Below are 25,995 nucleotides of genomic sequence, written 5' to 3'. Positions count from 1 at the left end.
TTTCTTTATATTGCATTGTATTTTGTTATTTTGTACACTTATTGTATTGTTTAACCTGTTAAGCTGCACCCCCACTTTTAAAAAATCCCCAGAAATGACATACCCAAACTGAAACAGATACAGTTCATGAACCCTTTGCACTAAAAGCACAAGTATGATCTCATTTGAAAGCTGACACCTGGCAGTTTATTGTAAATGTAGAATTAATCATTGTCATAATAAAAAAAAATGTTATAAATAGCTTCAAAGTTTTGTAAAGTTATTAGAAATGATTTTTTATGAAACATCCTTATGAAAATAAAATTGAAGTTGGCACTGTAGCAATCTTGAAATGCACTACAGCTAAAGCCACATGTCTAAACATTTTATGTTTAAAATCTGAAGATAATAAGTCCAAAACTCTGTATTTAGTTAAATGTTTTTCAAGACCATGTCAATGACTTTATTTTGATTTGACGCTAAAATGCAACTGATGTTTATTGCCATCTTCTAACCATCTATCCAGTATATTGTCTCTATTGTTTTGTGGTGCAGACAAGCCCCATTCAGTCTCAGTCTCCCCCTGCACACATTCACACCTCTCCAGACTGGTTATGGCTCTAAATATGCATTTCTTTTGTCTGCATTATAGTTACTAATGACTGGCTATTCACAGGCTATTCATAGGGTTTCAGTCCCTAATTTCTTTTCTCAAAGTTCACCTCACATTTTAAACTGTATCAAATGCATTTCTTGAATAAAGAAACTTTCAGTAAGCATTCAAAAAATCATAAAAGTATAAATTTCTAGGTTGCAGGTGCACCTAGGGCTAGCTAGCATGTTAGCTTAGCACACCATCAATACACGACAATTTATGAGATTAAAACCATGTTTGTGCTCCAAACTTACTTCATAACGCAAGACAAGTGTTTTAAATAATCTTCTGTGATCTAATTTGGCTTCAGATAAAAAAATCAGACAGAAAATATACCATTGTATGGTATTCTGCACAATGACAGTCTATAGATTAGCATTACATTATAAATATAATCTATTATTATGGAAATACCTGGCATGGCTTGAAAAACACAGGTAACTCAAATATCATTGCAAAAATGTTTATTGTCTTCAAAACGTCTGTATCTGCATGTTATAGCGCAATCTCTTGTTAGCTTTGTGTGTATCAGTGACATCCTGGAATGTCACATGATCATGGCTTTTCTTCATGTTCCATATATGGACTATTTTTGTGCATATAGCGCCCTCAGGCTATTGGTATGAATTGAAAACACAGCACATCTCAGTAAGAAGCGTTCATAATGATTATATCGACGCATTTGGGCATAAATTCAATAAATATTATTCCTGTCTATAGAAATCTGATGTAAATCTATGAGAATCTATCAATATTTCTCCAAATATGCACACTTTTGAGCTAAAGCCCTGAAGGACGTTGTTTTGTGTATCGCTGTCATGACGACAGCACGGGAGTTTTTTATGAATGAAAGCGGCTGACGCGCATAATTCATATCAAAAGTATCGACTAATTTTTTTCCATTTCATAACTCCTGACACAAATTAAGAAATAACTGTCGCTATAAGTTTCTCAGAATACAATAGTGGTCAAATACTGAAACTTGAGTCTTATATCTTTTTAATGATGTATAGTTTGTCAAGGTATAACATTAAATCTGATAGTAACTTTGAACTATATATATAAAAAAACGCTTCAGTGCGCCCGCGCACTGGCAACGGTTAACAGGTTAACTATTACACTTATAGTATTTTTATTGTTATTGTCATATGTATTGTATTGTATGTATAGTGTGGTTGTACTTGGGGCATTAAGGGCAGATGGGAGAAAAGTAGAGCTGTGGTTCATTTAATTTTTATATATACAAGATGTTGTATCTGCACAAAATGACAATTAATATATTTTGAAATAAGAAAAGTTGGGTATGTGCACATGCATCACCCACTGGACCTCACCTAACACAGGCCCCCTTTCAGACATACTTCACAAGTTGCGAAACTATTTTACTGATGAAATCGCAGGGCAGCGCTGACAACTAATTTCTGTGCAATTGTATGAGTGTGTGTGTGTACTCTGTGTGTGCGTTTTTATGGGAGAGTGGGATAAAGTGAATAAAAACTTCAAAACTTTAGTTTGTGATTAATATCCTGTTGTTTGTTATATTTTCTTTGTCTTTGTGGGTTTTGGTTCTTTTGCTATTGTAGGCTGTCAGGACCTCTGAAATAACTGAAATCATTTTGCAAAGTGATATGGAACTATTATGCAGTCAAGACCTGCCTAGAACTACTTTACCTGTGTGTTTACTGTAAATAATTGCACACCTTATAATGTTCGTCAGCCAATCAGAATGAAGCATTCAACAGCCCCGTGGCATAACTAGAGCTACACCTCTGTAAATTCTCAATAATAACTTTTGTAAATGTAGTAATGTGAGTAATAAGTGAAGATTGAAATGCTGTGTTTGGAGTTGTTTAATCAACGCTTTCTGCTCTACATACTTGAGTTTATCCAGTCTGTAGTTTGGATCCTCCAGTTTATCAGTGAGCAGCTTGACTCCTGAATCTCCTGGGTGATTGTAGCTCAGATCCAGCTCTCTCAGGTGTGAGGGGTTTGAACTCAGAGCTGAAGACACATAACCACAGCCTTCCTCTGTCACCATACAGCCAGACAATCTACAAAGACATACAGCAACAGTTAGTTTGGCAATCATACGTTAATATTGTAAGAACTGATTTTCCTACTAAGACACAAACTCACCCTGCAATAAAGCCATAAAATGCACCCACAGAAGATAGCAAAGACAGAGCACAGGATAGGATTGCCCTGTCCAAACTTTTCTCCTACCTTATCTCTGCTACCCTTACTTTTAGAGTCATCTTTTGAGTAAATTATGTCATGTACTTATTATTTCTGAATTGGCTTTTAATCATTTACTTGTGTAATTGGCATGATACATTTTTACCTGACAAATAAATGTTACATCTTGATTTATTCTGAAGTTTTCCAAAATCATTATTTTAGTAGATTATGAGGAGGCTGGTGCTACCGCAGCTCTGTGTCCAGGATAGGTCAAAGTAAAGGCGCATATGAACGGAGCAGTAGGCACGTCATCTGAAGACCTTTTGATTTCTGTCTATCACTAACTTGGCAAGTTGTACGGAAGTGGCTAAATAAACTACACTTTTTTGTATGTGTGAGCAGTAGGCAACCGACTTAAGAGGTATTAGCAAACCCTACACCCTCTGACCAAGATCAGACTGGCGAGGCTGTGTCCGTGAAATCCACGTAAACCCGGGGCGTGTGACTCTGTGGGGCATCGGGTCCCTTAATGAATTAATAACTGAAAGTATGGGATACTCAGAATAATCAAAGATCTAAATTAATTTAGATAATTTGATTATCATTTGAAATTTGAGTCAGATTATGCATAGAGCTAAAGTAATACTAAAACTAAATTCCAATAAATTAAGTGAACTTCACTGGAGCGCTGAAAAGACATACACGCATCATACTTTGTTTTGAATTGAAAATATATAATTTACATTTAGACAAGAAACATTAACAGTCATACAAAAAAAACTGTGAATGTGTGCATATTTCAAAATCATTATTTGCAAGTATTTCAAATGCATTAAGTTACAATGAATTCTAATAAATTCTTCATTTCCCTTAAATATCTTTAAATCTGTTTATTGAACTTTTACAATAACACCAGGATACATATACAGGAGAATAGTGAAAAATATATGAAGCTCATAACATCTCAGCCAGTCATCAAAAGATGGAGGGAGATTTTGTTTCCATAGCAGAAGAATGCGGCGTCTAGCTAACAGAGCATGTGAGCGGAGTGGAGCGGGAGCGAGCGGGGAGCGGGTGGATCTTGGACAGAGCGCAGAGCGGCATTTTTAAAAGGACGGAGCGTCGCCTTATTTCCCGCTCCAATTTCGCTCCGCTCACACCACGAGTCTGAAGCATGCTCAGTCAAACCTAAACCAGGATCCATCTGTCTTGCACAGTCATCAACAGTAGACTATTTTCAGTCAAAACTCGGCTCAATAATGGAGTTCAAAAAGTAGGCTACTTCAAAAAGGAAAATGAGAAGTCATACAGGTCAGGTGTACTATTAATATAACTAACTAACAATGATAATGTGGTACAAGAAAACGAATGTGGAGACATCGTTTGAGTCAGCAAAGATTCATTTTGGAATCTCAAAAGGCACATGGGGGAAGAAAACGCTGGGAAGAAAACAAAAGGTTAGCAAATTGAATACGGTAACTTGTAACAAAGTGTAAATTAAATATAGCGTAATATTCAAACAAATTAGTTTTTTCATTCAAGTAGACCTAATGGTTCGTTTTATTTAGCCGAATTTGTGTCGTCCGTAATAATATTTATATTATTAGGCCCATTTATTCGTTTAATTTTACAGCAGTTTGTGTGTATGGAAGCCAATTTAAATTTTAATCGTGCGAGTTGCGCAGAAGTTCACTTATCAAAATTCTGGCCTTATAGTTAATTTACTTTTCAAAAATGTATCATATTTTTGTTTATATAATTTTTATTTAGATTATTAGGCCCATTTATTCATTTAATTTTACAGGACTTTTTGTGTAGGCTATATTCCTTCTTACATAGCCTTACTTCCGGAATTCGAATGCGCATGCATCGCGTCTGAATGCGTTGTTGTCTTTGGAGCTCTATCGATTTGATTTATAATTCTTGATTTTTCCCTTTAAACTCTCAACGAACATTTTCTACTTTTCCTCACTGAGAAGCACTACTGCTCAAACCTCATAGTTACAACGCGGACTATTGAGCAGACGCGTCTCAAGCCTATTAGTGATCCAACGCTGCATACTCTTATAGATTACGTCCGTGGATCACGGCTGAACGCGTCTTCTCCACACTCAACAAACATGGTGAATGTATCAGATGTAAGTAGTCTACCTCTTGGTGCAGGTGAAGATACATTTGAGCTGCACGCGTTGCAGTCTGAGCTGGAAGCTGTTGAGAAACAGCTCCACAACCGTTTAATGAGACAGGCCGAGCTGATAGATCGGCGGTTAGCTCTTGAAACATCACGCACCGATGCACACAAATCAGTGATTAACGTTACTAACCCGCTGACTCCGACCTCGTCTACTCCATGCGTTACTCAGCATCGGTCCCGAGCCCGAGCGCCGTGGTCGCGATCAGCCATGGTCTCGTTCACTCCAGCTCCAACACGCCACCACGAAGCCTGGATGGTTCCGCAGCGGAAGATCCCGGTTTTCGAGTTATCCACACAAAACCGCTTCTCCCCTCTTCGCGAAAACGAACGCGATGCTGTGATCAGCGGCGATTCCATCGTTCGGCACATACACGCTACGTTAGGTAAAAGTAAGGTGCACAGTCACTGCTTTCCTGGTGCTCGTGTTTCTGAAATTGCTGCTCGCGTACCCGAGATTCTGAACGATGACGAGCGCGTCGGAACTGTGGTCTTGCACGCGGGAGTGAACGACATCAGGCTGCGCCAGACGGAGGTTCTGAAGAAAGACTTCAGGAATCTGATCGATACGGTATGCAGCACATCGCCTGAAACAACGATCATAGTGTCAGGACCACTTCCCACGTACCGACTAGGACATGAAAAGTTTAGTAGACTAATCGCGCTAAATGAATGGTTAATGTCATGGTGCAATGAGCAGAAACTGCTCTTTGTAAATAATTGGAATCTGTTTTGGGAGCGTCCTAGGCTTTTCCGTGCCGATGGCTTACACCCAAGCAAGCAGATTCGGAGTGGATCTTCTGTCGGATAACATCTCCAAAATGTTAAATACCATTAAATGACAAGTAACCAAAAGTCCAAATCATAGTCTCTCCTGCACCAATTTAAATGATATAAATACTAGTGTAGAACATTGCATAGAAACTGTGTCTATTCCTCGTTTAGTGAGATCAAATAATAATTCTACTGCAGGATCTAGGAAAAATTTAATTGTTATTAAAACAGAAAATGTTGCTATTAGTAAACAAAAACAATTTTTAAAGCTAGGTCTTCTAAACATTAGATCACTCACACCTAAGGCAGTTATTGTAAATGAAATAGTCACAGATAATAGCTTCGATGTACTTTGCCTTACTGAAACTTGGCTTAAACCTAATGATTATTTCGGTCTAAATGAGTCTACTCCATCTGGATACTCCTATAAGCACGAACCCCGTCTGATTGGTCGTGGCGGCGGTGTTGCAACAATCTATAGAGATATTCTCAATGTTACTCAGAAAACGGGTTATAAGTTTATTTCGTTTGAAATACTTGTACTAAATGTTACGCTCTTAGATGTTAGAAAAAAATCCATATTATCTCTAGCCTTGGCTACTGTATATAGACCGCCTGGGCCTTACGCTGATTTCCTATAAGAGTTTGCAGATTTTCTCTCAGATCTATTGGTCAATGTAGATAAAGCATTAATTGTTGGAGATTTTAACATACACGTAGATAATTCAAATGATGCGTTAGGGGCTGCGTTTATAGATTTATTAAATTCCTTTGGGGTCAAGCAAAACGTCACCGGACCAACTCATCGTCTTAATCACACACTCGATTTAATTATATCATATGGAACCGATCCAACCGATATAGAAATCATTCCACAAAGTGATGATGTCACTGACCATTACTTGGTAACTTGCATATTACGTACTGCTGTAATATGTCATGCGGCGCCGCGTTATCGACCAGGCAGAACAATCCTTCCATCTACCATAGATAATTTCTCAAATTGCTTATCTAATCTGTCTCAGCTGCTGCCTGAACCCAAACAAACAGATGAACTAGAAGAACTAACTAGCACTATGAGCACCATTCTCTCTAGAACATTGGATGTTGTTGCACCCGTTAACCCCCAGAGGTCGGCGGTATCGCCGGCGATACCAGCTTGCTTTTTTTTAGCAGTGTAAAAGAAACTCAAAAATACTCGGTTGACTTTGATTTTCCATTGGAGTTTCATACATCAATTGATTCTGTTAAATGTGTATTATTTTTGTGTATACTCACAATAAAAACAAAGTGTTGTGCTTTTTGCCAAATAAAGAAAAATAAACACGAAGCGAGTTCTGCCTCCTCTCTGTCAGTGTAGTCCATTCTGAAACGCGTCCGAAAATGAACCATAACTCAGCGAATACTCAGTCAAACAGGCATTCAGACATACAGGCATGAAGCTTGAATTCTCTTCTTTTAAACGAAGTATTTTTTATAAAAAAACAAATATTCACAGTTTATGTAATATGTATGCAAAGAGAGAGATGTCAGTCGTTCTCATCTCAGCTAATTAAATTTTAATGTGCTCCGCCCACGGAGAGCACGCGGTATTCAAATGCAAATGTGAGCCGATCCAAACAAACCTGTAAAACGCCCATCAGCTGGATAACACACCGCAAGTTCACTTTCAGACTTATGTACTTTACGATGCTGTGAGGAATAATACTGTCTTGATAATAATCCTGCAAAAATTTACCTCAGAAGTTCTGGAAGTATCATTTCGAGGAGCAAACGGATCCCGCTGAGGAATTAGGTCAGTTCTGTTTGCTTTGTTCTAATCGGAATGAATGAACGCAAAGATGCGTGCTGTTGTGGAGCTACTACAGCTGGCAAAAATACTGTTTTAATATGAATCGCGAATACAAAGAAAGATTACACTGGAAATATTGTTACAATTTTAAATGTTGTTGTAATTGTATAACCTTAAAAATATATATATATATGTATATATATATATATATATATATATATATATATATATATATATATATATATATATATATATATATATGTATAAGGATAGATGTAAACAAAATCTTAAAAGGTCATTATAAGCCTTATCTTTAAATAATTTTATTATGCTTTATTAGTGACACATTTGGGATATATTAGTGACACATTTAGAATATATTCCAAATCTTAAAATACAGTATGAGAACAATTAACTGCACAATTACTAGAAATGTTTACCTTGGATATTGTAAAATTTGAAAGCAAAATTTGTGGAAAAAACAACAAACCAGTTATATATTGTCCTTGCATTCTTGTGGCTCAGTCACACATCTGAATAAAGGCTCATTACGTATGCAGCCTCATTATGCGGGCCATTGACTCCTCAGGTGTGAATCACGCCCACCCGCATATGGCCTTTCCAAACAAAAAGTGTTTTACAAGATTTAAATCAATGTATTGTGTTATGTGAATGATTAGGCAGGATGATTTTCACATAATTTTGAAGAAAAAATTCTAGGCAACGACATCCATTAGTCAAAAGTCTTATTTACATATATTTAGAATGTGTTTTATGGCCTTATTTCAGAAACGTTAGTTTTTTGTTTTTAAAAAAAACATGCATAAACATTATTCTATCAAAAATACAAACATGTACATGCAAGTTGTTCACATATTATGGTAACCCTGTTTGTGCTAAATAGAGTGAATTTACACCTTTGCCATTAATATGTTTATAAGCAACTGAAAAAAGCACAAATGTCAGGGCATGTCAGAACATCTCAAGGACCCCAAAAACCCCTCAGACTCCAGAGGGTTAAATTAAAAAAGGTCAGAGAGAAAATTAAAGCACCATGGTACAATAATGATTTCATTAACTTCTTCACTGAGAAAATAGAAAACATCAGAACCACAATTGTAAACGTTCAATCCTCAATCGCGCCTTATAATTCAGCCTCAATTATCCCCCCGCAAGAACAATTACAGTGCTTTACAACTAAAGAACAAAAAGAGTTAAATAAACTTATCACTTCATCTAAAACAACAACATGTTTATTAGATCCTATACCAACTAAACTACTGAAAGAAGTGTTACCTGTAGTGGAAGAGCCTCTCCTCAATATTATTAACTCATCTTTATCTTTAGGTCATGTTCCAAGAACATTTAAACTGGCAGTTATAAAACCTCTCATTAAGAAACCACAATTAGATCATAATAATCTAGCAAATTATAGACCCATTTCAAATCTACCTTTTATGTCTAAAATACTAGAAAAAGTTGTGTCCACTCAACTGGGCTCTTTCTTGCAAGAAAATGATATCTATGAAAAGTTTCAGTCAGGATTCAGGCAGCATCATAGCACTGAAACTGCGCTCGTTAAAATCACAAATGATTTACTCTTAGCTTCTGACCAAGGCTGTATCTCAATACTAGTTTTACTTGATCTAAGTGCTGCGTTCGATAATATAGATCACACAATACTCTTAGATCGACTACAAAATTATACTGGTGTTCAAGGACAAGCATTAAGCTGGTTTAGATCATATTTATCTGACCGCTACCATTTTGTCTATTTAAATGGAGAAAAATCTATCATAATTCCAGTAAACTATGGAGTGCCGCAGGGATCTGTGTTAGGCCCTCTATTATTCTCAATGTATATGATGCCACTTGGAAATATTATAAGGAAACATGGAATTAGTTTCCATTGTTATGCTGATGACACTCAAATATATATTTCATCTCGGCCGGATGAAAATGCTAAATCATCCAAATTGACAGAGTGTGTTAAAGATATAAAAGATTGGATGATGCGTAATTTTCTTTTATTAAATCCAGACAAGACAGAGGTAATACTTATCGGTTCAAAAAACCACCCACAGAACCTCTCACAATACAACTTTGACATTGTAGGATGTCCTGTTACTTTATCTTCTACAGTAAAAGACCTGGGTGTTATACTCGATTGTAACCTGTCTTTTGAAAATCATATTTCGTATGTTACAAAAACAGCCTTTTTCCACCTTAGAAACATTGCTAAGCTACGTAATATGCTATCAGTTTCTGATGCAGAAAAGTTAATTCATGCATTCATGACCTCGAGACTAGATTACTGTAATGCTTTATTAGCCGGTTGTCCTGCATCCTCAATAAACAAGCTACAGTTAGTCCAAAATGCAGCTGCTAGAGTTCTTACTAGATCAAGAAAATATGATCATATAACACCGATTTTATCATCACTACATTGGCTACCTATAAAGTTCCGTATTAATTATAAGGTATTGCTACTGACTTATAAAGCCCTAAACGGCTTAGCTCCAGTCTATTTAACGGATCTTCTATCGCCCTATAATCCATCGCGCTCTTTAAGATCAATAAATTCAGGGCTTTTGGTCATACCTAGGATATCCAGATCAACCAAACGAGGGAGAGCATTTTCACATTTGGCTCCAAAACTCTGGAATAGTCTTCCTGATACTGTTCGTTGCTCGGACTCGCTCTCCCAGTTTAAAACTAGATTAAAGACGCATCTTTTCGGCCAGGCGTTCATATAATATTGTTAATCTCACAGTTTCAAACTACAATCCGGCCTCTAGTTCATAAATGCCAGAGGAGAACTGGCCCCCGACTGAGCCTGGGTTCTCCCAAGGTTTTTTTTTTCTCCATTAGGTCACCTGATGGAGTTTTAGGACACCATTAGGTCACTTGATGGAGTTTTTTCGGTTCCTTGCCACTGATGCCTTTGGCTTGCTCAGTTGGGGATATTTTGGGGATATTTAATTTTATTCTATCAATCAATAAATTCCACTAGAAACAAACTTTGTTGTATTATTTTATTTTAATTTAATACTGTGAAGATGCTTTGATACAATCTGTATTGTGAAAAGCGCTATACAAATATACTTGATTTGATTTGATTTGATTTGACATAGGCCTGCAATTTGAAATAAAAAATTTATATTTGAAAAATGTTGTTGTTACTCATTAGTTCTTTAGGAGGTAAGGCTGTGGTCTAAGCTAAAAGTGATATACATGTAGATTTTTTTCCGGAGATTCTCACCGCTCCACTCCGCTTACATGCTCTGCTAGCTAATAATGTTGAGAAGGCAAAAGCCTTTGCAGCATTTCCAGACAAGCCAGTGACATTTGGAGAAAGTCCAAAAAGTGCAACCAAAGGGCAAGGCTCAATCTGTCTCTTTGTCACTAAAGAAAACCAATTAAAGATTGATCACTTTTGTCCAGTAAATTCGATCAATACATTTTAATTGGATAAGACTATGACAAGCACAAATATAAGAGGTATGAACACGGGACAGGATCTGGTTCCAAGTCTCATCATCAAATGTGAGGCTGTCACGATTTTGGGTTTGTTCTTGTCATGTTTCTGTGTCTTGTCATGGTTCCATGTCTGTCATGTGATTCCCTATTTGTCATGTGATCCTGCCATGTGCCCTATCATTGGTTAATTGTTTCATGTTTGGTTTTGTTTATAATAAACCGCACTTGGGTTCTCATTTACACTTGCCTCCAGTGGATCACTTTGCAGAGGCATAGATCCGACTCCCACGGTTGTCTAATAAAAGAGAGAGAGGAAGTTTTCTTTTATTCCCTCTGCCATCAGGTTTTTAAATACTGTTGACAGCGGCAACTGGATAGGTGCTAGGCATCGCAAACCTCTGTATTTATTATTTATTTATTATTTACTTAGTATTATTATCTATTTATTATTTATTTATCTACTTGAACGTTGGTCGCTGCTTAGCCTATGTATTGTGGCCTGTGTATTTGTTGCTTTGTTTTGGTGCCCAAATGCAATATGATGTCATTGACAGTGTTTCTGAATGCTTGACTAACCCCCAATTTCCACCAGATGCGGAACGGCTGCGGAACGGCTCCGCTGCGTGACAGCTCCGTGTTCCGTCGTCCGTCAATACCCACCAGGTCCGGATTTGTTGCGGAACGGCTGCGGTCATGACTGACAGCTGACGTCACGAGGACCCACGAGATCTCGCTAATTCACGTATGATCGCGCGATATATAGTTTCTATAAACAGAACGTTATGAGGAATGGTATATTATGACGTTTTCAAGGTGTAGTGTAGGGAAATATGATCCGCCATGATCACGGTGTATTTTATTTAGAAAATTAACCGGATATTTTATTTTGTTTTGGTTTGTTCTGTTTTTTGATCGACTTCCTGTCCTGCGCACTCTGCCCTGTAGTGCTGCGGAGCTCTCCGGCATCCGGCAAAAATAGAAGCTCTGCGTATCTGCTCCGGAGGGCTGCGGATCGCCGGAGTCGGAACGCAGCTGTACCGCATTCAGTGGAAATACACTCATTGACTTTAATGGAAACCTATTGACTCCGCCGCCGTGCCGGAGCCGTAACGCAGCCGTAACGCAGCCGGTGGAAATTGGGGGTAAGTGTTGTCTTCTTGTCTTGTTGATACGACTGGTAGGCAAAAACTGAATTGCCCTACAAGGATAAATAAAGTTGTTTGAATTGAATTGAATTGAATTGAATTAAGAGAAGAAGTGGAGATGGAGGAAATCAGCCTGTATATCGTAGGCAATGCACTCCTTTTATCTAAGGCTACTTCAAGAATCTGATCAAGCAAAGATTTTGACGGAAGACAGACGAAAATCCTATTCTCTGACAAATGCTTTATCATCAAGTTTGTCATTAAGTCAGGGGGGGAATAAAGGGTTATGGTTTATAGGTGAAGACACTGGGAAGCGCTGAAGGCAGAAATGGGTTTGGAATTGGGACCAAATCCGTAATGATTGTCGGACAATAGAATTGGCGTAAGGACAGCGTGAGATGGCAGTAAGAGGACCACACAATAGTGCAGCAGGCGGGACTGGGGAGCAGGAACCCTCTTCAATACCGATCCAAGCCGGGACCCAGTCACTGAGCCCGAAATGACTCTGAAACCAGAACAATGTAGAGTGTATATTTGCTGCAAAGTAGTAAAATAAGAAATTAGTTAATTAATTGCCACGTTTCAAGGGGAAAATAGAGGAGGATACTCCATTGATCCGGACTGAACATATTGGGGAGGAATATAAAAGTTTTATCCAGGATATGAACGTGTTGCCAAAACCAAATTTCTGTAGCACACAGAAAAGGTAATGCCATTCCACCCGATCAAAGGCTTTCTCTGTGTCATACAGTAGAAAAGCATCAGATGGGTGAGAATTAGAGGAATACATTATATTCAATGCCCTTCTTATATTATGAGACTGTAGTCTGTTTTAAATAAAACCAGTTTGGTCGTTGAGTATGATTTCCAGTAAAATTAACTCAAGACACTTTGCAAGCATTTTACCCAGTATCCTTACATCTACGTTCAAAAGACTGATTGGCCTGTACGAACCACATTCGTGTGGGTCTTTGTCTTTTTTCAAAATCAAAGAAATACAAGACTGATGAAGGATTGGAGGCAGGCAGCCATTATTAATGGAGTCTAATAACATGTTTAGGAGCAGCGTTTTAAGTGTTTGAGAAAACATCTTTCTGCACAGGGAACCCATCGGGCCCAGGGGTCTTGCCATTCTGCATACTCTGGATTGCTAGCACTATCTCCTCTGTGGAAAACGGTAATTCTAGCTCCTCTCTCATTGCGTCCATTATTGTAGGTATGGGCAAAGGTTTTCACATTTTTTTAGCTGACTTTTCCTTTAACTGAAGCACAAGAAGTTTACTTGGCTTATCACCATACTCAAAAAAATGCATGTTTATTCATTATTAAAATGGATGTGCTTCACTCACTCAACTGCATGCCGGAAGTCAAATATCTTCAAATTTAAAATAACTTTTATTTTAGCAGAAAACCTCTGGGAGCTAATTACAATAAAACACCAATGACACACCTTTATGCTTCTTAATTTTTTAGAAGATTTATAAACAATTGTCATTCAAAAATTGGGATCAAAATTGTTACATAGATCCATGTTACAGTATGAGTGGCCCAAACTCACTTGCAGGAGTTCAACGGAAGTAGCATTTACTGAAGTGGACTCAAACTCAATTCTTTGAGGGCCACCGCCCTGCAGAGTTTAGCTCCACCCGAATTAAACACATCTGACCCAGCTAATCAAAGTCATCAGGATTACTAAAAACTTCCAGGCAGGTGTTTTGGTGATGATCAATTGAACTTCACAGACCACATTGCTAGAACTGCCATGGTCATGTAGATTTGCCTTGTACAACATTAGGAAGATCAGGCCCTTCCTATCAGAACATGCTACTCAACTCCTTGTCCAAGCGCTAGTTTTATCCAGACTGGACTATTGTAACGCTCTCCTGGCTGGTCCTCCAGCTTGCACGGTCAAACCTCTGCAACTGATCCAGAATGCCGCAGCTAGAGTGGTCTTTAATGAGCCGAAAAGAGCACATGTCACTCCTCTCCTCACAAAATTGCACTGGTTACCAGTTGCCACTCGCATCAAATTCAAGTCACTGACGTTGGCCTACAGAACAACCACTGACTCTGCTCCCTTTTACTTTAACTCTTTACTTCGGACTTACGTGCCATCCAGGAACTTGCGCTCTGCAAGTGAACGACATCTTGTGGTGCCATCTCAAAGAGGCACAAAATCTCTTTCTCTGACCTTTACCATGACTGTTCCCTGCTGGTGGAATGATCTGCCTAACTCAACCAGAGCTGCTGAGTCCATAGCCACTTTCAAGAAACGGCTGAAGACGCTTCTTTTTCGACAGTACTTGATCCAGTAATACTAAAACTTTCTCTACTACTCTATTCTATTCTGTTCTATATATAAAAAAATATATACTGCGTTAGATTACACTGAGAAGGGTCATAGCACTTGCATATTGTTGTCCTACTGTTAGTTTAACTGCTTCTATTGTTCTCATTTGGAAGTCGCTTTGGATAAAAGCGTCTGCTAAATGAATAAATGTAAATGTAAATGTTTTGGAGCTGGTTGGATTTAAACTATACAGGACAGTGACCCTCCAGCAGCTCAGGTTGAGACCAATGATTTACTGTGAACTGAGATGCTCTGACACACTGAAAACACAGGATCAGGAGTTGCTCTTGTGTAAATGAATAGAGTGCCATGCTTCACTCTGAAACACAGAGCATGTCAGTGTTAAGTTTATTGACTAGTTTTGGCCACTAGAGGTCCTCGTTGTGTTTCATTTAGAGGATGGATACCCGACCCGAGCCCGACGGGACCCGCCGGTACCCGAAGGGCCGGGCCGGGTTCGGACAGATATTTAGAAATTATGTTCGGGTCGGGTTCGGTCACATCAGCGTGATAAGGCATTGAACATTTTAAATGTAAAACAGCTTATTATGTAGGTAGCCAGTGCTGATGCTTTCACTTGATCCAAACATTCGTTTTTGTGATTAAAATACATGTAAATATTTACATAACATCTGTCTTCCTGTGTGCGGAAATTTGTTTATGTAGCCGTGACAATGAAACACATGCATGTGCGCGTCGCCTGTGTTAAGTGCGCTTGTTGCTCCGTGCGCGCTGATGCACTCATCCTGTTGACATTTCCGAATGCCTTCCTACAGTTGTTTAATAAAAGCGGGCTTTCCACACAAACAAACGTACATGTGTCATTAGTATGAGAAAAAAAATGGGATTTTAACTGTTGGTCTTGGGTCGGGCTCGGACATAAATATCTTTATGCCTGTTGGGCTCGGGTTGGGTTCGGTTACTGCTCTGTCGGGGGCGGGCCGGGCTCGGACAGAAAAATTCAGCCCGATCCGCACTCTAGTTTCATTTCAGTTTCCCACCATCATATCATGTGTTATTGTTCTCACCTGTGCCTTGTTTCCTGTGAGTGTATTTAAGTAGCTCTGTTCCTCTGTTTTTTGCTCCGTGTTTGATATGTTCAGACCAACCTCTCCAGTCTTTGGTAAATGCCTCCTGTGATTTTATTTGGATTTATTTGCTCTGTGATTTTCTGACATTTGCTTTTGTTGTCCTTATATTTTCTCTTTGACATTTTTAGATGTTTTTAATTGACCTTTTTGGGAAACACTCACCCTCTCTTGGCTTTATGTATTGATCCCTTGGAACGACTGGAGTTACCATTTTGGAATAACTTTATCATTAGCCTTCTACATTCAGCCCTCACAGCCTAGCTCTAACCTTGGTCCTTACAGTCAGAATGTATATTTATATGAATACATCACAACCTTCACAATATGATATTCATACTAAGCCATATCCTGTTCTCTCAACAATGCATTGTTAGTATTAATGAAAAATACTAACCATCAATCTCTTGATGGTCCTCTCAACTGATTCAGAAGCTGATAAGTAACTGTTTCAGTTAATCGCCATTTGGTGTGTGGTGTTAATTTTAAACCCTGGCTGAGATGCTAACTGTGTCCTGTGCACAGCCACTAGATGGCGCTGCTAGCTTGTTCAGTGCTGTCAGAAGCAAATCATGCATGAAATAGAAGCATTTTACAGTTTTAGCAACTGTTGCAAATTCAATCTTCATACAGTCCATTCCCTTCCCCTCACCCCAAACAATATTTTCTTAAAACGTATGCAGTCCATGTGGGTCATAGGTCTGTATAAATATGGAAAAATATCAGAGGTGCTAAGCGGCCGCTTACCTTGCTTATTAAGTTAGCCTCTGATTATAGCATAGTTCATTATTTTAAAACCATTCACCTCAGTATCTCCAGCTGACAGTTTGGACTCTTCAGTCCATCAGAAAGAAGCTTCACTCCAGAATCCTGCAGGTCATTGTTACTCAGGTCCAGCTCTCTCAGCAAGGAGTTTGAGGATTGTAGAGCTGATGATAAACTCTCACAGGACTGAGCTGTGAGATTACAGCACTGTAGCCTGTGTAGAGAACCAAACAAAGAGCAGTAGTAATGCTTATTAGCGTTTATAATCTGGAGCTTGAAAAAAACCTTTAACTGTAGTGAATTAAGCAAAGCTAAAACAATTATCTCTTCATAAAACATCAAACCAGCATTTATTTTCACACACATTACTTTTATTCATTTTTATGAATTGTATAGGCCAACAAGTCACCCATTTAAAATGAAGGCAATTACAAAAGACTAACAGTGTTTATAAATGAATGTAAAGGAGACTCTTACAGTGCTCTTCTGGTGTTTTTGATGACTGGCAGCAGTCTCATCAGTGCTTCATCAGATCTTCTGTATTTCTGCAGTTCAAACATCTCTTGAGTCTCTTCTGACATCAGGAGCACAAACACCAGACCAGACCATTGAGCAGAGGAGAGATTCTGTGCTGAAAGATTTCCTGAGCTCAGATTCTTCTGGATTTCCTCCACAAAGTCATCTTTCAGTTCACTCAGACAGTGGAAGAGATTGATGGTCCTCTCTACTGATTCCTCCTCCTCTATTTTCTTTTTGATATAGTCAACAGTGTTTTTCATGTTCTCTGTTCTAAGTTCCAGTCCTGGCAGTAGTCCCTTCAAGTCACTCTGACCAGACTCCAGACCCAGGAGGAACCGAAGGAAAAGGTCCAGGTGTCCGTTCTCACTCTGTAAAGCTTTCTCGACTGCAGCCTTATGAAGCTGAAACAGTGGCTTTTGGAACAGTTTCCATGTCAGTTTTTCTGTCCAGGATTGAAGAAATAGGTCAGCTTTCTCATCTTTGCCCATCATAAACACATAAAGAGCAGCAAGGAATTCCTGTACACTGAGATGTACGAAGCTGTAAACGTTTCTTGCTGCTACCTTTTCCTCCTGAAACATTCGAGTGCATAACCCAGAGTACAACGACCCTTTTCTGACATCTAGTCCACATTCCTCAAAATCTTCTTTGTAGAAAATCAGGTTTCCTTTCTCCAACTGTTGAAAGGCCAGTTTACCAAGCTTCAGAATAATCTGATCAAAAGACACTGCATTGGAATTAGGTTCGGGCTCAGCACAGTATTTTTCTTCCATCTGTTTCTTCTGAGAAATTAAGAAGCTTGTGTACATCCCTGTGAGAGTTGTGGGAGTTTTGTCATTGTTCTCTCGAGCCAGTAGAGGCTGAAGAACAGTGAGAGAGATCCAGCAGAAGACAGGAATATGGCACATGATGTACAGACTCCTGGATTTCTTGATGTGACTGATGAGGTTTCCAGCAACCTCAGGACTGCTGTTATTTTTGAAGTATTGCTCTTTCTGCTCATCGTTAAATCCTCGCACCTCTGTCACTTGATCAATGTAGTTTCGGGGTATCAGACTGGCTGCTGCTGGTCTGGATGTGATCCAGATGAGAGCAGAGGGAAGCAGATGTCTCTTGATGAGGCTTGTTATTATCTTACTCACTTTTGTTTTTTTGTGAACATCTGTAAATCTTCCACCCTCTTTATAGCTCAAAGTAAAGCGACATTCATCCAGTCCATCAAAAATGAACAAGACTTTACCATCACCTTTAGGAAGAGAAGGCAGTTCTTTAGGATCACTAAAGAAGTGTTCGTGAAGCAGTCCCATGAGACTGCAGTTCTCTGTAATAAGGTTTAGCTCACGGAATGGCAGAGGAAAAATTAAGGTTATATCCTGATTGTCTTTTCCTTCAACCCAGTCAAGGATGAATTTATTGACAGAGAAAGTTTTTCCAACTCCTGCGATCCCCATCATCAGTACTTTTTTGTTTCGTTTAAACATGTCATTACACTTGATTGCTGTCTCCTTGGCAGTCAGTCGGTTGTGATTTGATTCAATCTGTCTCACCTCGTGCTCATTCACTCTTCCTCCAGTCTCATTCTCCACCACATATAAATCAGTATAGATGTCGCTCAGGTATTCCCGATGACCCGTCTCTGAATTACCAACCAATATCCGCTTGTAGTCCTCTTTTAAATTGTCCTTCAGTTTGCGGCTGGTCTCTGTGTAATCATGAAGTGTAGCTTCTCTATCGTCTACAGTTGAGCCTTTAAGAAATAGGGGAAAATACAGCAAAAAGTAAGTGATTTTGTTTTTCATGAATTCCTGCTTCTACTATATTCAAATTAATCACACTCTTTCTGCAATAGTGTTTACATGCACATCTTACACTGATTATGCTGAAATTGACAACATAGAAATGCCTTGATTAAAACTTGAATGCAATTGGAATTGGATTTATCAGATTGTCACTATTGGACTCGGACCAAATTAAAGGAATAGTTCTCACCCTCAAATTGTTTCAAACCTGTATGAACGTATTTATTTTCTTTCTACTATGGAAGTCACTGGGGTCCATCAACTGTTTGGTTACCGACATTCTTCAAAATATCTTCCTTTGTGTTCAGCAGAGGAAAGATATTCATACAGGTTTGAAACCACTTGAGGGTGAGTAAATGACAGAATTATCATTTTTAAGTAAACTATTCCTTTAAGGCCATGCTGACCAAAATTATTACAAGATTTTTGATCAAACCATTGACATCTAGCACACCAAACAAGACATGAGACTGTATTAGAGTTAGGTTGGGGTTATTGCAATGACCCTGCGTATGTAGAAGTTGCTTGTAGAAGTTTTAATTCAGGGTTTAAGACTCTTGTAAACCATTTAACCATTCGTAAAATCATGACTAGACAGTCTGTTCTAATAAATGTACTGGTATAAGATCTGCTGCTGTTCTTCTTGGCCCTGTAATTGTTGGCTGCTGTTATATTTTCTCTTGTTTCCATGTACAGACAGGGATTATTTACCCCTGATCTCTTCTGAATGAGCTCCAACAGTGGCAGACGTTTTCATATTGCCTTCAGCCTGACCTGTGTGTGTGAGAGAGAGGATCACTCACTGGGAAACATAAGTCACTCAAACACATCAGCAGAGCAAAGTTTAAATCTTTACATTGGTAAACAATCAATCAAATTACAGTCAGAGTGAATTAAATGTTACCTTGCTTGTGATTGTTCTCCAGCTGCTCAGCCAGATTATTCTGGTTCATCTTCTTCAGGATCTTCACAGTGATCTTCACAGCTTCTTCTGGTCCAAAACATGCTATCATCTTATCCACTGTGTCTAAGATATCTGCTTTCTCCATGTCATTCTTTGTTATACACTCATGATCATTCTGTAAGTGCCACTTAAATGTCTTTTGTTCAGCTTCTACCAGTTCATTCAGTGAGTTTAACAGCAGCTCTTTAACAGACGCCATCGCCCTTCACAGATTCACAGCTGCAGGATAAAAAGAAAAAGATCTGAAGTAGTTTCACTCTTAACACGTTGACATAAGCGCTCAAATGTTATTTGGATTATGAACTGAAGCTGTGATCGGATCAGGACTCTCAATCAAACTCATCTGTTAAAGGGGTCCTATAATGCTCCTTTATGCATGGCATATATCTGAAACATGCTAGCAATGAGTACCCCAGCAACCATCCAGAATAACCTAGCAACAAAATAGCAACACCCTAATGTCCACCCAGAGTACCCTAGCAACCATCCTAACTAACCGCATAGCAACACCCTAGCAACCACATAGTAACACACTAGCAACCAACCCAAGTTCTCTAGCAACCGCATAGCAACACCTTAAAATCAGTCTATCAATCTGTCTTGTCTGTTTTTCTGATAGACTGTATTGCCTTCAAAAACTTTCTCAAGCCAACTTCAATTTTTTTCTCGATGTAGTTTTTAAATCTAGTTTATCTCATCCTGTAAATGCCCCTTTTTGAGTGGGAAATGTGCTGTTTTTGTCTCTTTAAATGCAAATTAGCTGCTGCTATGAAGCTGCCATTATCAAGAAAAAAGCAATGGAAAATTACTGCTTCAAAATTAAAAACCCTGAAATGGAGACATTCTCTCATCTCTAACTCATGAAGACAAACATCCCTTCAAACCAAACAATCATGAGATTAAACAACAATAACCAGCACTGCAAGAGCAAGGAAATAAGTAATATAAAATTTAATAACCGACAATGACAAATTAATAATAATATGATTAAGTGATAAAATGAACAAATTCTGTAAATTAAATAATAATATGAACAAATCATAAATCAAATGAAAATTACATAAATTAATATTAAATTAAATATAAAAGGAAAGAAAAGAAAACAACGGTTATTGAAAACCCTTAGATCCTTCATTCCTCTTAAAGCTGCAGTCGGCCAGTCTGGCAGATTGGGTCGACTTAGCCAAAATTTTGAATGTTTACAACTCGACGCTGGCGATATGTTTATGCCCTAAATTAATGCATGTTTAACTAACTGTATTTTTCTATGTACATTTCTGAAATGCACTTTCTGTAAAGCTGCTTTGAAACAATATGTATTGTGAAAAGCGCTATACAAATAAATTTGAATTGAATTGAATTGAACTCTCATGCCCCTCCCCCACTACCAGCGAGCACCCTCCCATCGAGGTCGTGCTCGTCAGTGTGTGTGCACCAGATTTTATGTGAACGCGTCCGCGCCATCTCTTCAGCATCGATCAACACCATTGACTCGGAGGTAGGCTGCCCTGGCTAATCTACCCATAGATAGATAGCAATAACCGAGGAATTGGAAGATTGTTAGAAGATTTTCTTTCCGCCATCACTCCTCGACAATCCAACACACTACACACCTGCGAACTTCAGGCGTGTGCATGTGATTGTAACGTGCGCGAGGGGGAGTGGGATCTGTGGCGTGTGCACGGCCTGTGATTGACAGTCAGATCTCACACCCCCCTGCGCTGATTGGACCCGATGATCCGGGAGCGGTGGATTTTTGCAAAACAAATAACACGCTCCAGGTGGAGTTAGAAGTTTGGGGTTTTTTTAAAACCACCTTATTTATGTTGTTCTGTCGGATTATAGTGTCGATTTCACTGAATATGATCAAAAAAATGTTGCCGACGGCAGCTTTAATCGTATATGAAAACACTGGATTACATAGACTGATAAATGCAAGCACTGATCATGATCAAAACATACTCTGAAAAGCTTGTGTGATCAGGTTGTATTCTTCCTTCTACATGCTCTTTAACAGAACAGCTCTTCTCTGTCGTACCGTATACCAGCGTCAGTTGAGGGTGTGTGTCTGACGTAAGATGAAAGCCTTACAACAGTCGAGTGTCTCACAAAACAAACCAATGTACAAGAGTCTGATGAAAAACACTCCTGAAACTAATAAAGGTGCTTTCAAATGATTCCACAGTGGCCCTGTGACGATGAGATGCAGTTATGATATCGTCACCTGGTTCGTGTGACAGAAACACATGAGCGCAAAGCACAATTTTTTTTGTAATTGTTCTGTAATTTAGGGTATTTAAGTCAGACCTCCTCAGCCTTTAGGAGAGAAGGGGTCAGTGATTTAAGCTGAAGTTGCGTTTGTGCTGTTTAAAGCAAATTTACTTTGTAAAGTAGAAAAAGTGTGCACTGAGTTAAGCGTTTGTAACTATTCTATTTTCTTTTTCAATTTGTTTTATTTTCTTTATCCGTATTCAAAGACTTGTAATTTGTACCCCAATTATTGCTATTTGCAGAGGTGATTTTTTTGTACTTTTTTTAAAATCTGTAATTTTACTTACTTAAGTATGTTTTGTTTTAAGTATTGTAATTCGCTTGGTCCCTAAAGGCATACGTTACGACAGGCCTCAATATTGATCCGAACCATGAGTCCCACTCAGAGGAGAAAAGACATGATCCGTATTGAGTTTAGCTTAATTGTGCGCTGATCTACCAGTGTTGTCTGGGATATATGAACATGTAACAGTTGCATGTTCCTACCTGGGAGGCTAACAGAATATCAGGAGCCATTCGATTTAGTAAAACAAGCTTCCTCATTACATGCACTTCTTCTGCAATGTCAGCAACAGAACTAATTGCAGTTTTTGCTGTGTCCTCAAACACCAAAGGTGGCCTCATGTAGTGCCTGTACTTCATTCAGTAAATTGATCATGTTTTCAGTTTCAGAGATTCAATTCTTGATCTGTGTCTTGATTAAAAGATGTTTCTCATAATCCTCTCCTCTGACTTTACTCACATTGCCAGTAATAGAAGCCAAATAACATCCTTAAGAATCCCTTACAAAGGAATAGATAAGCTTTGTTACCACAAACAAAGTGTGTGTCATTAGAACAACGAGTGTTTTGATTTCTCATTTCTCATCTGGAAAATTCACACATCTGGCTTAGACGTGCTCACTACATTCTTCCCTTCAAGGCACCAGGAAGAATTCACTTATTCCCTCCAGATTTCACATTAAGACAAACTGATATCTTTAATCAGTACTGTTGTATGCAGTCAAATGCTGTGAACTATAATGTTAATGAGAATAATTTCTGTAGTGACATACACTGCTTGTGAACAGCAGTTTGTTGTCCCAGGAATAATCAGCCACATTATAGACACATCTGTAAGAATTTGATTTTGTCAATGGTTCAAAATGGCATTTAGCACAAGTTTCACCCTGTAATTTCCAAAAGTCATTGTGAAAATCTATTTCTTTACTATGGTGACCGGGAGGGGACTTGTTCGGTTCACTTATTTTTGTCGTGGCCACAACATATAAACTCGTGGGAACGTGATATTAAGTCGTGGGAACGTCATAATATCTCGTGGGAACGTCATATTAAGTCGTGGCCACGAGATCATTTTGTTGAGGTAACGACATCATTATGTCGTGGCCACGCGTTGAGGGAGCCACAGCGGCCAATACTGTAACCGTAGCCTACCATAGACTGGGCTACAGCAGAGATGGAGATGACAGAAGAAATAACATTTTACTTTAAATTAGGAATGTCATATAAAGATATAGTGCGGTCTTTGGCATTAAGACATGGGTACGTTATAAGTGAAAGACACATGAAGCGCATAGCCTACTTTTAGACTTTGTCGCACGCATATTTAGGGACCGTCTCAAAATTACATGCGACATTGGCATAAACATTTCTAACTTCAATAGCATTTGAAGACAATGACTTACAGTCATAAAACCAACTGTACATTGTTCACCCAGGTCTCATGTATGATGCACACCTTTTAGATTTTTGATATTTATGAAAATAAACTGCTAAATCATATGCAAATATTGTAGGCTTATTTCACGACTGCCACATACCTGACACCTAGATGAACAATGTACAGTTGGTTTTATGACTGTAAGTCATTGTCTTCAAATGCTATTGAGCTTTAAATATTGTCATATTCTGTATATGATCCCATACAGTAGTGAAATACATAGCAATATTTGCATATGATTTAGCAGTTTATTGTCATAAATATCAAAAATGTTAAAGGTGTGCATCATACATGAGACCTATATTAACAATATACAGTTGGTTTTATGACTAAGTCATTGTCTTCAAATGATATTGAGCTTTACATATTGTCATATTTTGTGTATGATCCCATACACAGTATGTGAAATAGGCCTACAATATTTGCATATGATTTAGCAGTTTATTGTCATAAATATCAAAAATCTAAAAGGTGTGCATCATACATGAGACCTGGGTGAACAATATACAATTGGTTTTATGACTGTAAGTCATTGTCTTCAAATGCTGTTGAAGTTAGAAACGTTTATGCCAATGTCGCATGTAATTTTGAGACGGTCCCTAAATATGCGTGCGACAAAAAAAGTCTAAAGGGGGTCGCACACCGGACGTGCAGCTCAGCGCCGCGCCACGCAGCGCCACGTCTTTTAAATTCGAACACATTATTCTCTATGAGAGTACACACACCAGCGGCGTCTGTCCGCGGCGCCCAGCAACGGCTCAGGACTGTGTTCAAAATCCTGCCGCGCCACAGAGCGCCATTTAAATAGTTTTATATTAAATTGACATTTATGTGTCTCAAATCGTAGTTAATGTATATACGGACTTCACCCTGTGCTGCAATATACATTTAGTTTTATATTTATTTACAGAAATCAGAAAATTGCAGATGTTATCGGATTTTCAGGTGAGAGTTGTCCTAGACGTGGCGCGGCGCGGCGCTGAGCTGCGCGTCCGGTGTGCGACCCGCTTAAGAATGCGCTTATCTTTATAACGTACCCATGTCTTAATACCAAAGACCGCACTATATCTTGTTTATATGACATTCCTAATTTAAAGTAAAATGTTATTTCTTCTGTCATCTCCATCTCTGCTGTAGCCCAGTCTATGGTAGGCTACGGTTACAGTATTGGCCGCTGTGGCTCCCTCAACGCGTGGCCACGACATAATGATGTCGTTACCTCAACAAAATGATCTCATGGCCACGAGAAAAATATATCGTTCCCTCAACATATGATCTCGAGGCCACGACTTTGCATCGCGTGGCCATGACATAATGATGTCGTTACCTCAACAAAATGATCTCGTGGCCACGACTTAATATGACGTTCCCACGAGATATTATGACGTTCCCACGACTTAATATCACGTTCCCACGAGTTTATATGTTGTGGCCACGACAAAAATAAGTGAACCGAACATGTCCCCTCCCGGTCACCGTACTTTACCACCTCATATTCTCTGTTTTTAATTTTTCCCTTTTACACTTTTGCCATTTGTTGTCTCAAAATTAAGGCAGTATTTGCTCTAGTACTGTTACTCTAAACGAGTTATCTGACAGGTTTATCATTTTCATACTAGAATTAGTTGATTTCTTCGATGATGCATCATACTACGGTAGTTGAGCAGTGAGTAATGTTGTTGTACAGGAAACATAGTTTAGATTGTTGAATGGCAGGGTTGTCCTTCACCAAATTACACAAACATCTCACTAAAATGTCTACAAAACTATAAAACTGATCCAAGATCAGGTAAAAACCATAAACACAGGTTTACTGGGATCGGCCCCCAACAGCGAACCTTTGAAATTTAGAAACATTTGTTAACAGTTGTGACGTAACAAAGCCTTTTTTTTTACCGAATTCACATAACGAAAGCGGCCATCACTGGTGAAGACAAACATTTGATTGAACAAGATCCAAACTGGAGTATAAAGTCAGTATCTCGGTGATCTTTGATGCAGGACTTGCAAAAATCATATAAGGCCAAGTGTAGCGTGTAACACGTGTCAGGTCTGATGTGTCACACTTGTATAGGGTTCAATATGGTTCGAAATGGGCCAACTGGAAGCACTCGAGAATTTATCTCCAGCACTCGAGAATTTAGAAAAAATAAAAGCCTTTATTCATGGCTATAACATTTTTATGAACATTAATTTATCCGCACAGCAAGTGTGTGTGAGGATCACATGCCAAGGACATGGAGAGGAGTGAGAGGAGTTAGTTTTAACCACAGAAGAATGTGAATGCAATCTAGCATAGTTTCCACTGATGCATATGTCGACTGAA

At 38.7% G+C, this 25,995-nt stretch overlaps 1 protein-coding gene across 2 annotated transcripts in view; it reads right to left on the bottom strand.

The window, feature by feature from the left end:
• The window catches only part of LOC311081122 (NLR family CARD domain-containing protein 3-like), a 49,806-nt gene that overhangs the window by 13,813 nt on the left and 9,998 nt on the right, over positions 1 to 25,995 (bottom strand). Inside the window, exons 2-6 of one of the 2 annotated variants that reach the window (XM_084111529.1) lie at positions 19,620 to 19,898; positions 19,427 to 19,489; positions 16,875 to 18,663; positions 16,438 to 16,611; positions 2,512 to 2,685 (exon numbers count right to left, since the gene is read on the bottom strand). In XM_084111529.1, the coding sequence (XP_083967655.1) occupies positions 2,512 to 2,685; positions 16,438 to 16,611; positions 16,875 to 18,663; positions 19,427 to 19,489; positions 19,620 to 19,878 (2,459 nt within the window). In that variant the 5' untranslated portion in view covers positions 19,879 to 19,898. Of the gene's footprint in view, positions 1 to 2,511; positions 2,686 to 16,437; positions 16,612 to 16,874; positions 18,664 to 19,426; positions 19,518 to 19,619; positions 19,899 to 25,995 lie in introns of those variants that run through there. The other variant, XM_084111530.1, reaches the window with a different exon arrangement.

This window comes from Abramis brama (assembly GCF_963993115.1).
Source record: "Abramis brama genome assembly, chromosome: 4".
Classification (NCBI taxonomy): Eukaryota; Metazoa; Chordata; class Actinopteri; order Cypriniformes; family Leuciscidae; genus Abramis; species Abramis brama.
Note: the sequence above shows the minus strand (reverse complement) of the source record. Positions and strands in the feature narration are given on the sequence as shown.